The sequence below is a fragment of the Danio rerio genome, chromosome 12, assembly GCF_049306965.1.
Source record: "Danio rerio strain Tuebingen ecotype United States chromosome 12, GRCz12tu, whole genome shotgun sequence".
In the NCBI taxonomy this organism is placed as follows: Eukaryota; Metazoa; Chordata; class Actinopteri; order Cypriniformes; family Danionidae; genus Danio; species Danio rerio.
Window position 1 is genome coordinate 32,959,382 of NC_133187.1, and position 16,719 is coordinate 32,976,100.

At 38.9% G+C, this 16,719-nt stretch overlaps 1 protein-coding gene across 30 annotated transcripts in view; it reads right to left on the minus strand.

Annotated features, from left to right (window-relative positions):
* The window catches only part of tcf7l2 (transcription factor 7 like 2), a 123,696-nt gene that overhangs the window by 84,828 nt on the left and 22,149 nt on the right, over window positions 1-16,719 (minus strand). For 22 of the 30 annotated variants that reach the window (XM_068224502.1, XM_073917381.1, XM_073917378.1 and 19 more), the window contains exon 4: window positions 6,471-6,572. The exons of the other annotated variants lie outside the window; for them this stretch is intronic. In XM_068224502.1, coding sequence (XP_068080603.1) covers window positions 6,471-6,572 — 102 coding nt within the window. The remainder of the gene's footprint in view (window positions 1-6,470; window positions 6,573-16,719) is intronic. 30 annotated transcript variants of the gene reach the window in all.

A 16,719-nucleotide genomic window follows, 5' to 3' on the forward strand; every position in this document is an offset into this window, starting at 1 on the left:
AGCGATGGACAGCTGTGAATACAAGCTGAAGAAGAGAGCGAGAGCAGGAAACTGATCCCGAAACGAATGGCCAATGTGTCACAGATGTGGGGAAATCTCCTATCGTACCATTGTGTCCAACTGCTTCCCATTGGAATTGCAAACGCACCATACCCGCTCATACAATCTCTATCTTTCTGAACTCTACCTTTCTGAACTGTCATGTCTATATTAGAGCTTATATAAAGAAATGCTTTAAAAATCACATCAAAATTTGAGTATACAGTATTGTTCACTAATATCAACATCTTTGGTAAATACGAACAAAGAAAGCTATGGAAAAAATGCATTTGTTGTTTAACTTTTTGATCTTTTGCTTAAAATATTAACAAAAAAAAATTACTAAAAACAGATAAATATCTCAGTTAATTGTATGTGTGCCACAATTATTGCCCCCAATGGATTCATATATGAGCAAAAAAAAAATTGTAATGAATGTGAAATAAAATATTAGTATTATTTTTTTGCACATTGTGGTGACAAAGAACAGGAAATTCTTCGTCCTTGATCTCCTGTTTTACAGAGGGGTAAATATGAGGTAACACATAGGCCAAATTCACTAGTGCTGTATCTGGAATCACCCCCTAAACCCTCATTCACTATTCCCTATATTAGTCCACTCGAAAGAGTGAATGAAAACAAATGAGTGAATTCAAGTGCACCGCAAGAGTTGATTGGGTTGATAAGTCCCTGAGATGGATTAGATTTTAAACCCTGTGATATTTATTTAACACTTAGCGAGCAGTCTATTAGTAGCAAAACAAAGTATTTTGATTTCTGTCATGTATTCCAGTGTTTCTCAACCAGGACACCAGCACAGCATGTTTTGGATGTTTCCTTTGTCTGTCACACCCATTACAGTTCTTTCAGTCTCTGCTGATGATCTGAATGAGGGGTGCTTGGTTAAGAAGACATGGGGTGTTTCTTAATTTAAAAAATGCAGAGACGGATGCCCTTCCAGCTGCAACCCATCACTGGGTAACACCCATACACTACCTACTGCGCCACCACATCGCCCCCATTCCAACAACTAAGGCAATAATCAGTGTGTCCTAGTCCCAATAGACTGTTCTAAAATCAGCAGGGAAACTGCAGAAGTGATTGAAATGGCTTCTCTGCTCATATCAATAACAAATTCAAGCATCTTCGAATCAATCTTCAATAGTTACAGTAATATTATAAGCAAAAAATCTAAAGGTTAAAGCATAAAGACTTTTTTATTTTACACTCTTCTTTGGCACATTAGGCATGCCTGTATAAGTGGAGGGCACTGTAGATGGCAGTGGGACAGGCGGATGGCGGTGCTTTGCAGTGATGTGTTCTTTATGAGTTGTGAACAGGTAGTAAATGCATGCTGACTGCGTGGGGCTAACAGGCTTTGGAAAGCCTGCGGGGCTCTTGAGGACTTCAAACATCCTGGCACTGCCTTCTATGGGCGTGACAGAGGCGAGAGGGGCACTTCCTGCACTCTATTCATGGAGCAGTGTGGAGGAGCACCTCTGTGGACACATGATGAGTCTGTAGCAGAAATAAGGCTAATGTGTGACTACAGTAGTGTCTGGGATTGATGGTAGTGTTTGCTAACTTGTTTATGGATGTCTGTGTAAAAAATTATTACTTCAAATTATAGGGACATTTATGAAACCTATAGAAGGTTTTCGGCATTAAATAAACAACATTTTCATTTTTTTACTTAAATTAAATATTAATTAATGAATATGCAGTAAATATTGTAAATATCGCAAAAAATAGTAATGGTAGAGGTTGTGCTGAAGATACTTATTTAAAACATTAAGAAATGACAAAACTTCTGAATGACAGGCCTTATCCTTTTAAATACCAAGCAAAATAATAATAATAATAACACGTTTGTCAACTTCTAGAAGTATTTATGTTTAAAATATATACGAAAATCTTTTACCGACATGCAAAGAGATGTGGTACAGGTGAAATGAGTAAGCTAAATTGGCCATAGTGTATGTGTGTGAATGAGTGTGTATGGATTTTTCCCAGTGATGGGTTGCAGCTGGAAGGGCATCCGGTGCGTAAAACATATGCTGAGTAAGTTCATTCCGCTGTGGCGACCCCAGATTAATAAAGGACCAAACCGAAAAGAAAATGATTGAATAAAAAATCTTTTAGCTAGACTAGCCATTCTTATCAAATGGCAACAGGTCCTTCCTCCATCACATGACATGTGTGTCAGAGAAATCTTTAGCTGCATAAAACTTGATAAGTTAAGATGCTTACTTGCAGGATCTCTCAAATCTTTTTACAAGACCTCGAACCCCTGTTTTAGACTGTATCAAAGGCTTACCCCCATTCAGTTGATATAAGCTCTAATACACAGTAAATAACTGGAAAAAGATAATATTGACTACTTAACGCAAATTTTTACTCTTTTAAAGTTTTACTCTATTATTGTAAACTTGCTCTATTATTATTTTATTAAATTTTTTTCATTTATTTTTAATTAAATAAAAAAAAAATTCTCTCTCAGAGGATACGTTTGTTTTTAATTCATACAGTTTATTTATTTAATTTTGAGGGTATAGTGAAAAAATAAGAAAACTAGATGATTTGTCCTATCTTGTATACTACTATGTATACTGTACTACTATATATATATATATATATATATATATATATATATATATATATATATATATATATATATATATATATATATATATATATATATATATATATATATATATATATATATTATTTTTTTAATAAAGTATGAAACAAAATAAATAAATGAATAAATAAATAAATAAATAAATATGGCAGATAGAAGTCTAACAATGATAGAATAGGTTTAAAATATAAATAATTATTATTAACAATTAATTACTATTTTATTATTATCATTATCATTATCATTATTATTATTATTATTATTATTATTATTGAGTATGCACATACTTAACAAGTCACCAATGTAGCTGAAAACCTTGGAGTAAAAAAATATATAAATGTACTATCAATATTTTGTTTATTAGTAGTTTATTAAATTAAACAATATTTCATATTTCAAACAAATAATTTTTTAGGCAAGCAGGCATCTCAGATGTGACGCTCAAACTGTGGCGCTCATACAAAGAATGTCTTGAATGCTGTCTACATTAGAAATAACCAATGTCAAGACCTTTTTTCAAATCTCGTGATAGACATAAAAGATTTAAAAAGTCACTTCAGTAATAAAACAGTTACAACAGAACTGCGTATGAAACGAACCATATTTAGCACTCTAAACCTGGGCCGATAACTGTATTCTTCTGCTTTGTTATTGCCACTTAGGTGAAATATTCGTCTAGTATGCGCTGCTTCATTCTTTTTCAACTATATTTGCACTTATTTGTTGTCTCTTTCTCTACGTCTTGTTTTTCTGCCTGCCCTTTTACGGTATCTCCTCGTCTCTCCTGTTGTCCACCTGTGTGTTTGTATCTCTGTCATTGGTGATTGTTGGGTCACTTGAACTTCGGCTTATGTTCCTTATCTCACGCCCATCGGCGCTCTCTTATCAGTCCACGGCAGACAGGCGTCTTCAGAGCCACGGGTCAAGGCGGGCAGGTGTTCTTCCAAATCGACAGAGAAGAGACACTACTGTTTACCGTACAATTTATTGATAAGGCCTTCACGTACGGCAGTATATAGACCGACTGAAGCAAAAAAAGTAAGTAAATAAATAAATAAATAAATAAAATACAGCTCAGGGCATTCTGCAGTTATCTATCCCTGACAATACCAACTGTCTCCAGATAGATTCACCAACGGCATGATGCAAACCAAGGAAACATCAAATCAAACAGACGTCAGCACAAGAGAGAAAGAGCACAAATGGGAGAGCGAGAAAGAGAGAAAGGCAGAAAGATGAAGAAACTATGCAAAACACCAGGTTTAATTGAGAGTTCGGGGTGCATATTGTTCAAATGATACGAATAAATAAATTTCAGTGAATTGATAACCACGCCACACAGAGCAAAAAATAAATAAATACCAAATATCCCTCTTGCACTCTTGCTGTAGGTCTTTAGGGCTGTTTTTAAAAGGCAATAGAGAAAACTGCTCTGTGCTGATAAGCATTTATAGCCCCATGAGTCACAGGGATAAAACTCAAGTGCAGTATTTACCTGAGCCTGTTCTTAACTACCTCCCACACATTTAATGATTCAGAGAGGGAGGACAATCATTTTATTTTCTTTCTTTTTCCCTGTACACACATGGGATGGTTGCCCTGTGTTTAAAGGCAAAAAATAGTTTACTACAGTTTCCGTATTAGACAGCCCTTAAGTAGAAATACCACTTCATTCATTAGAGGGACTATTTATAGTTTGAAGTGCTATGGAGCTATTTAATACATCATAACATGTTAATAGCACTTTAAATTGAAATTGATGATCAATATAAACAGTGGCATTCAAATGCTTTGCCATCACAGGAATACATTTATTTGAAATGTTAATAATATGTTACAATATTATTACATTTTGTATTTCCAATATATTGAAACATACACACTGTAAAAAAAATCTGTTATTTTATGAGGTTTGTCCGGCAGCTGGTGTGCTGAAAAAAAGTTAAATGATGGCCGTTAAATTACAGAAATTTACTGTAAAGTAACAGACATTAAATTACAGAAATTTACTGGAAATTCAAATTTAAGGAAATTTCTGTAATTTAACGTCCGTTATTTACGGTGAATTTCTGTAATTGAACATCTGTTACTTAAGGTTAATTTCTGTAATTTAACATCTATTAATTTACGGTAAATTTATGTAATTTACCGACGTTATTTTACGATGAATTTTTGTAATTAAACATCCAATGTTTTACATTGAATTTCTGTAATTTAGCGTCCATTATTTTACTGTGAACTTCTGTATTTAAACGCCCGTTATTTTATGGTAAATTCCTGTATTTTAACATCCATTATTTTATGGTGAATTTCTGTAATAGCTTCCATTAATTTACAGCGAATTTCTATAATTTAACGGTAATTATTTTTCTTTCTTTTTACGCCAGTTTTTACATATACCGTAGGAACAGTATAACGGAAGATTTTACTGGTTTTAAAACCTTAACTTTTGGAAACACCGCTATGCCTAGAAAATCGTCCCATGCCTAATGGGCAACATCATTACTCTGACTGGAATTCTTAAGATTTATGTCAATTTTAATGTCACATTTTATGACATCATGTCCTGTTTTTGGGTTGTTTAGAAATTTTTGTTGATTTTTTTTCCCCAAAAAATATCTCTGTGAGCACCACACTTCAATTGGTGAAGTAAATTGAAACCCTTTTTTTCAGCAGTCTTGGTCTATCTGTTTGGTCTATCATACTTCAGATGCAGCTTACACACAGCATTCAATTGCACTAATATAACAATTATACCAAAATTAATGTTTAATTAACCAAATCTACCAACCTTTAACACAACCTGAATGTCGCAGCCAACCATCATTTTCTTCTTGCACTTCTACTTTAGCCATTAAAAGAAGAATTATTTTAACTGTTAATTTTTGGTCAAGTTTTAGTATCACAATTCCATGTGTGATCAAAAAGTCACATTTTGACTAACTCAATCCCTTTACAATGCAGCTGGGAATGCATTCCTGTATATCACAGCACCACAGTAAAACAAATGGTAAAAACAAACAACCCACACCTATTTAAAGTAAGAACCACTAATAAAATTTAGCCTGGTATGTCCAAAAGCACACTCTGTTTATCTCTCTAACAAAATATTGCACTGAAGCCAATGCATTATTTTATTGGATTCCTAAACTTGACCTTGGAGGCACTCTGTTGTGCCTGGTAACTATGGAAACGCAATGAAGCCCCCAAACTCCTGAACCACAATGGAAAGACCAAAATCAAATTTGGTCTATTGTCCAAGGAAGGGAATCAATAACCTGAGGTTTTAACACTGTAACATTATTTCTGCCCAGAAGCATGGCTAACCTTGAAGAGTGATAAATTTAGCGTTAAACACATGTATAACAGCACCAGCGGATCCAGCACATAAAACAAAATAAACATAGCATCCCTACTCCACACACTCATTCCCTGAACCAAGCTTAGCATGGGTGTTAATTATCCGTCTCCACTGTAAGGATGGTTTGTCCTCTGCCACTTTACAGCATAAGAATTGGGGAGAAAACTCTTCTGAGCTACACATGTGGATATCTCACCCTCTTGTTTCCATAAAAAAGCCATATTAAAAAACAAAAGCGCCCATATGACATATAATTTTCCAACGCAATCGGATTTACAGTTACTTATAGGTCATCCCATTGACAGCTGTGAGTTAGGAGAGGAGCGTAAGGTCCCAAAGCACCAAATACACAGGATACAGGAAATTTTCATGGACTGTGCTGTAGAACAAAGAGCTTTGTAAATGCAATGACTCATGAGTGTTACTTACAACGATGTGTGCTGGAGAAGGTGACCTGGCATCTTTAAGTGCTTGTCTACTCTGAAGACTTCCTGCTTGAACATCTAGCAGGGGCCATTTCATCTGTAGATACTGGATGGCAGAAAGAAAAGAATGGAGAAAAACAAAAGAAAAACATGTTAATAATGCAGAAAACAAAGGGAAACACAACATAAGAGCTAAAATATCCCAAATAAAAAGTGACTGTGACATGAAAAAAAAAAGTAAACAAAAATAAATTATGTCAAAAAGATCTGAGGTCGAATGATGCATGAGGTGGAAATCCTTGACAGTTGAAACTAATGATTAATTGACATCTTAAGGCTGTTTATACTTCTGCATCGAGTGATCAACGTGATCCACGGCGCCAGCCTTGTACATAGTCGTGCATTTATACTTCTGCATTTATACTTTGGTGTTGCTCTGCAGTAACCCTTCCAAAACGCTAGCTGGCAGTAGGTTTTTAACAATTCTGTGTCGAGTTTTTTTGTGGGTGTTTTGTTTTTCTAAACACTACCTTTATGTACAAGCTCAAACTCGCTCATTAAGAGGCGGGAATCGGTGGATGTGCAACAACATCATGAGGTTAACACAAAACAAAAGTTTTCATCTTCCTTCACGAGACTCGACTCTTGTAAACACTCACTCCATCGGGCTTGGAGCACTCAGCATCACCAATGCTCATCACCGGTACCAAACCGAGCAGATTACAGTACCAATGACAGTACGGTACCAATACAGTACGGTACCAATTACAGAGCTTGCGCTAGGCGTTGTTGTGATATGTAGTTACATTTTTTGAGAAGTGTGCATCAGTGTCTGCGACAGCCGTGGCAAGGGATATGCGCCTGCGCGAAAGATGCACCGGACCATACATGTGCGCTTGAAGCAGAAGTATAAATCAACCTTTACGCTTGGCTTTCATTTAAACCATTCTTCTGAATGACAAACTCAAATGCATTAGGGTGGATGTGTTAACTTTTCTTTCTGGATTAATCATGCCCAGATGTTTTATTGGCCGCTGGAATTCCAGGTGGACTTCAGCATTTTTCCCAGTACACATAATAAGGGTGTGACGTTGAGTCATCGCAGAGACTGTCCCCATGAATGATTGACCTGGACTTTATCAGAGGTGCATACACGCAAACAGCCCTTTTATGAACCTTACATGCCTCTTAAAATCAACATTTGAAAAAAATCTTCATAATCACCATGAAAAGCTTGAAAGCATTCTCAAATTCTTCCTTTAAGTTGTAAACCTCCATAACATTTTGAAAATATAATATAAAATTCAATTTGGAACATAGCTTGTAATAAAGCATACATACAAGACATTAATATACAAAACCTTAAGAATATAAATATCTGAGATTCCTATCCAGTTCACTCAGTAACACAAAGTCAAAATGCCATTCTATCTTTCCTCTGCCCCATTTACAGAGCCCTGAACTCTGACATGGAGTCCTGCTGATAGACACCATTTCTGGGGTTATATGTCTGTTCCCACCAATAGACTGCAGGATCTACTTAGCAAAACCCAACCTATGCAAAACATGCACACTGTGTCTTAGAGATCACATGCTGAGGCCCATTACAGACCTGCTGTTACTGTCCCCAAACTCCTTTAGCTAATGTCCATCAGTCAACGACAAGTGAACTTGACCCCTGAACCTTAACCTGTATACATGGAAGCTTAGAAGACAACTGGCTGTCAGTGAGCAAGTGACCTGTACTCAGACGGTACTCAGAGTCATGAGTGTTTCATCTTAAAAAACATGAAGGTCTACGCACTCAACACTTAAAGTATGGCCAGTGGATTTGTTAAATTACACAGGTCAGGGGTTAGCTTGGTCTTGCTAATATTTTGGAAAACCTGAAAAGCAACTTATACTTAGTTTAATAAGTGACCTTTGAAAACCGATGCTCTACTCACTGGCTAAATTAATTCAAATAAGTATTCAAACCATCTATGGTGCTAAATAGGAGAGTTGGGTGAATTTGCATGTGGGCTTGGCTGATGCCAAAACATTTAAGAAAGTAGCATTTAAAATTATTGAAACAAAATTTAAAACAATGAAAAAAGAATGGAAAGAAAGAATATAAAAGAAAATGTAAGAAGGAACGAAGACAGGAATGAAGCAGCTAAAGTTCAATTTCTTAACCTTCTTAACCAATTTTGGATGCAGTCTTAAGTCCATAACATAAAAAATGAATTTAGAGTACACTCCATGTGAAAAAATAGTGCTCATTTTAAGACCTAATGCATGCTGTGCTATACTTTATCAGATCCCCGAAGGAAACTTCTGACAAGTCGGTCAGCCTTGTAACTTGGCCTCTGATGCAGTCAGGACATCAACCACTGGGCTCCAATTCAACTAAAAAACTTGGCCCAAGCAAACCACAAATCAGAATCAAATTCATCACTGTGCCTGACCAGATCCAGCCAATTGAGGTATATTTTTCAGTTCCCACTCTCCATCTAATCAAACAGATTCATCCCTTTCATTCCACTAGCATATTAGAAGGGTTTGATCGACCTCGCTGACCTCCTTTAAGACTTAACACTTCACTTAAGGACATTCCATGCTTCAGTTTTCCAGTGATAAAAAACAAAGCAAAAACTTGTCATTACAGCAAGTACCTTTGAAGGCGAAAACATAGTTTAATACGTTTGTCTGACTTATTTTCTAATACTGTACATTAAGAAAAGAACTGAATAAGTAATAATTAGAGATGATTTTACAGCAGGTTGCAGTCCTGTTGCCATACCTGCAGGGACCTTTGGACTACATCAGAATCAACTTGAACATAATCACCTCCAACTAGCTGAACAACTGCTGGAATGCTGAAAATAACCATTGACAGGTGGACGGGAATGACAATCTTGAAGATCCTTTTGGGATGAGCTCATGTTTAATGCAATGAGAATGTGCAATAATAACAAGTGTACCAGAGGCCAGGTGACATCCTGTGCTCCAGCTTGTGCTATTCAGTTCAGATGGGGTGAAAGGTGAAACCTTGGCTAGTGTGGGTGCTGAAAATCGAGTGCACATACCCTGACAGGCATATCCACTTCAGACTTTTCCCTTGGTCTAATCCCTCCTGCAGGTTTTACAAGCATGCCAAGGAAAGCTGAGCCTAGACCAGTGCCAAAGACTCAGCAGTGTTCTCTCATAGTGCAACCCTTTCCACCACCCCTGGCCCGCTGACGAATGAACCACTTGGGTTTGAGAAGGCCATGACCCTTGACCTCTCCCTGCCTCTTCTGTGCCTTCTAAAAACTCTCCAGCTAGGAGGCCCCCTTCCACGTAACTCAAGTGCTATTCTGATGTGACAAATTGCTCTGGAGCTCCAGAGAACTCTGTACCCTCCCCCAAATCTTCAGACTTACCCAAAGTGCTCACTCTGTCCCGGGGCCCCAACAGCAGGGGCTCCCCTTCGCTCCCCCACCCTTCAGCGAACCCTCAAGCCCTGCTTCGCCTTCTACTGCCTTGCCTTAGCGCAGATACAATAGAAATGAATGACTCAATTGTCTCTGATGAAGTGAAAGACAAGGGAGCCCTCTAAATCCTCCCAAAGGGATGAACTCTCCCTCTGTCCCTCTACTGCCTGGAGACTTCCGGGAGAAAGAGACAGAGTCAGAAAGACAGAGAGAGAGAAAACACCAGAGACCTTTATTTAATCTGGTTTTCTGGCAAAATCTTTTCACCTACACCAAATCTGAGTTTTGCAAGCTGACCTTTGTAGTGACACTTCATTCTTCATGGAAAAAAAACTGGAAATCCATTTGACATTGATATGCCTTCAGCAAGAGACATGTGGATTGTGGAAGCAGCCATAACAGTAAGTAAACTAGAGCAAACAACTAAATGTGATAACCAAATTTAAGCCATGTAAATGATGTGTGTAGTTTGTTTTTTGGATTAAGAGCAAAGGCTTTACCACAATCAGACAAATCAGATGTCTACTTTGCCAAAGAGGAATGTGGATATATTTTCAGCTGTCCAGCGTAGGATGAACCACAGCATCAGATATCATTCCAACCACATAAACAATGCTCATAGGGAAATGTGAACACGGCAAGCACCCAGTGGGCCAGGTTCTCACTAGAGGTGCTCAAATAAGCAGAATATCCCAAACCATCTGTGCACAGGGGTCAAGGACAAATGAATAACTACGACTACGGCACATGTACCAAGGGTGTGAGAGCTGACTTCTTGCTAACTGCAAGAATAAAACAAAACAAGAAATAAAATAGTAACTATGCAAGTAAACACAGAAGAGGTTGGATGGTCTAACATGTTGTAGAGCTCTATGAGATTGAATTTCATGATCACTTCTTTCACAGTAACTTTCTTGTTTCTTCTCTCTGTAAACAAATGAAGCATTTACAAACCGAAGATGCTTCCATATGTGCTTGTCACTGGTTATGGTTTGAGATCCAAGTAAGTTTGCATACATATTGTGATATATATCACTCCCATTGAACAAGAAACAATAAAAAGCCTATTGTTTTGTTCACAGGTGCTGAAGAACAGTCATGCGTGGATACATACAGACCAGCACTTAATACACCCACTCTCTCAAGAGAAGAAATTTTGGGGGGAAAGGACATAATAATGATCCAGACAGGCTCTTTGAAATTCACTGATCCAAAGAGAAGGGATCTGCCCATCTGTGAGACTCCCATCTCTGGAGAGGTAGAGAGAATGAGAAAAAAAAAGAAAGCACGTGTTTGTGTGTGTGTGCCCCTGTCTGTCTTTGTATGTTTGCTTGAAACATTCAAATAGCCTTCATTTCGGATGGATGGAAGCATGCTGCAGGTGGGGGCTAGGGATGGAGGGGTGGAAGAGGAGGAGGAGTAGCTCAACACTAGATGAAACTGAAAGTTAGTCTACACGAAGGCTCTTCACACTTGCTTAGTTCTTCTAATACACATTTTATGAGTAAATAAAGGAAAAAAAGAGAAAAGAACACCCCACCAGCTCAGATTGCCTGAGGCATTCTGCAACCAGGAAAATAAAGCTGGAATGTGGGCAGGCCTGGGGTTTGTGTGCCCCGGGGCGGGAGAGGGTCCGCGGGGCCCGTATTTACTCCAAAGCTGGAACCGCTGGGGGGTTCTCAGCACACTGACAGCACAGAGCCAAAGACCCCAGCCTGATCTCCTCCATCCCCTCACCTCTCACCTTGGTCCTCTTCATATAAACTCCCACTGACATTTTTCTTTCTCACTGCCTCTAAACCTGTTCATTCAAACATTCTGTGAAATAGACATCTTTTAAATCTTAGGCCTGAAACATACAAAAGTATGTGAACACACATGCTTCAAGCAAGTATGATTTGGTGTATTTTTCAAAATGACGATAGTACAATACAATAGCATGAATGCACATTGTTTTCTCAGCACTGCCCCCAAGGGTGTAATTAAAGAAGCAGATCATAAAGACAAAGAATTGTGATTTAGTTCCAACATACATGTTTATGTGAACAAAAGCATTTGGCTTAAGGCTAATTTATACTTCTTCATCGAGTGATCAGCATGAACCGCGGCGCCTGCCTTCAAATCAAACTTAGTCCTATACCCATAACCTAACTTATTCCATTGTTTCGGACCCACAACTGCAAAGGCTCTATCGCTCCTGTATTTGAGACGAGATTGAGGTACTTGCAAAAGATGGCAGTCGGAATAGGATCTAATCTAATATTTATCAGATTGGAAAGATACGGTGGCGCTAGGTTATACAAAATTTTATAAACAAAGAGTAAAATGTTTTAATCAATTTGGAAATGAACCAGCAACCAATGTAGAGATCGCAATATTGGTGTAATATATGGTCATATTTGTGGCTACTAGTGAGCAAACAGGCGGCCGCATTTTGGACCATTTGAAGTATATAAATAGAAGATGAGGGTAGACCAATATATAAAGAATTACAATAATCTAATTGTGTGGAAATAAAGGCATGGATAGCCGTTCTTTTGGCTTGTCATCGTAGATGATAGAAATTTGAACTTACTAATTTACTTATTTGTTTGTAAACTTTTAGACTACTGTCTAGTAGAAACTCAAGATTTTTCACTTCAGAGGTGAGGTAACAGTTTTATACACCAAAATCAGTAGGTGATAGTCATTGCAAGTAGTCGTGCATTTATACTTCTGGGTGCTGTTTGTGCTGCTCTGTTATAACACTTCTGAAACGCTAGCTGGCAGTTGGTTTTTATGTTCCTCTGTGTCGAGTTTCTTCGAGGTTGTTTTGTTTTTTCTGAATGCTTCCTTATTGTTCAAGTAGTTAAACTCACTCATTCAGAGGCGGCAACCGGCAGACATGCAACAACTTTAATCATAAGATCAAAACAGAAGTCTCCATCTAGAGCTCCTTGACGGGACTCGAGACTTGTAAACAAACACTACGACGAGATTGCGCGACTATCACCCCCGACCCACACTCGCTACAGCTACCAAGCTGACCAATCTTGAGCTTGCGCTTCCGTGTCATTGTGACGTGTAGTAACAATTTTTTAAAGGTGTGCATCAGCGTCTGTGTCAGCCACGGTGAAGGCTATGCGACCGCTTAAATGTTCCAATGACACTGGTCATTCTGCTGTACTTCCTTAACTGGTCAAATAATTTTAATTCTGCTATCATTGATTCACCTTCAGTTTATTAAATGGGTTCAATTTTCATTGAGTCTGTTTAATTGCTACAGTACTGTCAAAACCAAGCATCTGCCTTAACCCTAACTTGATTTTTTACCTAACACTAAAAACGTACACGAACATATAAAGTATAGCACAGTAGCACAAGATGCATTTGGCTGAACTTGTGCTCTGTTTGCATAGCAGGTGTTGGCCCTTGTATTAGTCAAACAGCAGCTGATTCACCTGAAACATTCAGACTATGTTAGGCAAGAACTTCAGTGCACACATACAACCAAGAAGGTCATAAAAACATTCTGCCAAGCCTCAAAGCCAGACTAGCTCCTTAAGAGCAGCCGTCCTCCTTGCTTGATGAGGCAGTAAAACAAACAAACCTTCTCTCTAGAATACAGTTGTTGGACAGAGCGACAGGTTCCTCTATAGATTCCATGATTGCTGACACAGCATTTGGTGCTTGCACAACAGAGGAACACAGTGTATATCCATTCAAATTTCAATTTAGGAAAACCAAGTTTATGTGTGTTTTGAACAACCTTTTGTTACACCCAAGGGACATAAAAATGATCTGAAAAATAGAAGACAAACTGTTTATGAGCTCTTGAATATTAATCATGTGGCTTGACACTTGACCAATACTCCTACCTGGTTTGTTGAGCAAGGCAAGTTGAGAGCTTGTTTTGTCTTAATGTCGTTTTTTATGGTCAGCTACAATTCATCTAATGAGACTCTTGAATTATAATTATTATATCCCAAAAAAGTGTGCCCCCCTGCCTCTACCCTTTCTTCCTCTTGTTCTCTCTCGTTCTCTTCTGGCTGATTATGGGCCCCTTAAGACTGCCCTATAAATAGCCCTGCAGGCTCTAGCATTCATGGTTGGTGTCTCCTCCAGCAGGGCCCATAATGAGACATAGAGTCAGCTAAGGTCTAGCAATGCACCCAAGAGCTACACACTTACACATCCTACAGTATTTTCACAACAAGAATTGTCTTATTCCTACAATATCGAACAAACCGACCTCCTTGCCAACAACGCTTACTGCAAGGTGTGCCTGCTCGTAGGACCTGCAGAGTTAACTCTGGGTTGGCATGGCGTTTGGACCGGAGCTCATGTTTAAACACACATTTTTAGCTGTGGGTCAGCTTTAGTGTAGTCAGGGGTCACCCTTGGCCACTATGAGGGGGTAATTACAACACTAGTGTACACTCTCAAGTTCAAAATAAAGACTAGTTTCACCTCCTGCAGCAACAACAACCTTCAAACGTGTTCAAACCTACACACACAGAGACATACACACACAAAAACAACCTTGAAGCACTACTAACTCCATATTCATAAGGTTTGGTCCCTGAGTGCATCTGAGCACCATTATCTGCCTCAAAATTCAAAATGGTTGCAGGTCAGATATGTCTAGGCAGGACACCCTTCAGATTTTACCCCACAACATAAACCCTTACCATACTGAGGGAACATCAAACAGGCACAGTGTAGAGCAAACACTACAGGCAGATTTATACAGACCAGACCTTGCTAGCTCTCAGCTACCTGCGAATTCGTATTTGATGGTTATTTTTTGCACTATGCAATACAGGAATATTTTTGTATGCAATCTATTGATCTGAATTGTCACTTTTTACCTAGCAGTCGACTTTAATGGTTATTGGCATAGGCGACGCAAAGAATAACAATGCTAATGACCTGTTCTTGAGCCTATAACTACCTTCTGCGACAAGGCCGTTCCTTTGCTCTCAAATAAATAAATAAATAACTGGTTAATAGAGCTCATTAAAATGGAGGAGGCATGGATGACAATAAGACCCAGGGAAGGTCATGCAGTGGGAGCTCCGGGCAAAGCACCATGGGTGACGGTGCGACCCCTCTCTTCTCCTCTGCACCCCATGAAGAGAACCCTTCACCTCCAAATAAACTGTGGTAATGATTTTACAGTAATGCACATCAGTGATGCCCCTCACCCCAAAAAAAGCTTCATGAGCACACATAACCCCTCCTCCACCTCTCTGTTAATTACTGTAGACATCCATCCACAAACAGCAGCAACAGACACCATTACACGTAGCAATTACTGCTGAATCTTTAATGCACTCTTTAAGCAACTCTCACCAGCTCTGTGTCTCTCCCGGGTAGACAGCAGACCTGTCTTCTCAAAGCATAAATGGGGGTGACGGGGGCACTGGGACAAAAAAAAAAAGCTCAAATAAACTTTAAAAATGCCTGCATTTAAGCTCTTCCACTCTAAAAGCTTAAGCAGAAACCTATTTTCAGGTTTATTTTCAGGTTTATGGTTGTTTTTCTAATGATCACGTTGGGTCTGCAGAGATTAGCTGAAGGTTCTTTCTTTGTCTGTCTGTGTGTGCATGTGTGTTGATTAGAGTTATATGTGTGGCTGGATGCAGATGGGACTAATGCAGGAAGAAAACTTATCATTACTTTTAGATAAACACTAACTCCTGTCTCATGCTAAGAAGTCTGTTTATGTGATGCATTAAGTACATCTGTATGCAACTTTTTTTGAAAATAAATAAAGGTTAGGGCAAGGCAGTGGCGCAGTAGGTAGTGCTGTCGCCTCACAGCAAGAAGGTCGCTGGGTTGCTGGTTCGAACCTCGACTCAGTTGGCGTTTCTGTGTGGAATTTGTATGTTCTCCCTGCCTTCGCGTGGGTTTCCTCCGGGTGCTCCGGTTTCCCCCACAGTCCAAAGACATGTGGTACAGGTGAATTGGGTAGGCTAAATTGTCTGTAGTGTATGAGTGTGTGTGTGAATGTGTGTGTGGATGTTTCCCAGAGATGGGTTGTGGCTGGAAGGGCATCCGCTGCGTAAAAACTTGCTGGTCCGCTGTGGCGACCCCGGATTAATAAAGGGACTAAGCCGACAAGAAAATGTATGAATGAATGAATGAAAATAAAGGTTAATATGAGATGGATGGATTGATGGATGGATGGATGGATGGATGAAAATCCCAGCATCTACTGTACTTTACTTCATTACTTGAGCTTGTTTCTGATGTCCCAATCCAAGTGTGGCAGCAGTTTTATGACCTTATTGAACAGCAATAAATTAATTCCAAGTTGATGAGCATTTGCTTCATAGCATTTGCTTAAAACTAACCCGGAACAGGTAACAGACATGGAAGACACGTGCACCTGAGCTTGCATGTAGCTGCATCTCTGTCTTATTACCTGTCTCCATTCTGTCCATTGATGCAACTCATTGCAATGCTGCGTTAACAATGCTCCGGCTCTGCTTCCAACGTATCCTGCATGCGATGCTGCAAGACACGGACATGCAGATTTATATGGTTTTGGGGGTGGGTTTTGTTTTTTTTACAGATGTGTTCTATAAAGGTTAACATGCACTGGAAAAAAAGCCTTGGCTACAAACTGTGTGTTTTTGTCAGCTGGGGGAAGCAGTACAGAAAAAAAAGCCCTCAGCCAAGCCATCAAGTTGAACATTGAACTTCACAGTAGTAGCTGCCTTTCTATGCCTCTCCTTTTGATGTTACCTCCAAAGCAAGGGATCAAAGGCTTGGAGTGTGGCGTGGGGAAGTCCCAGGCTCTTAGCCTGGCAG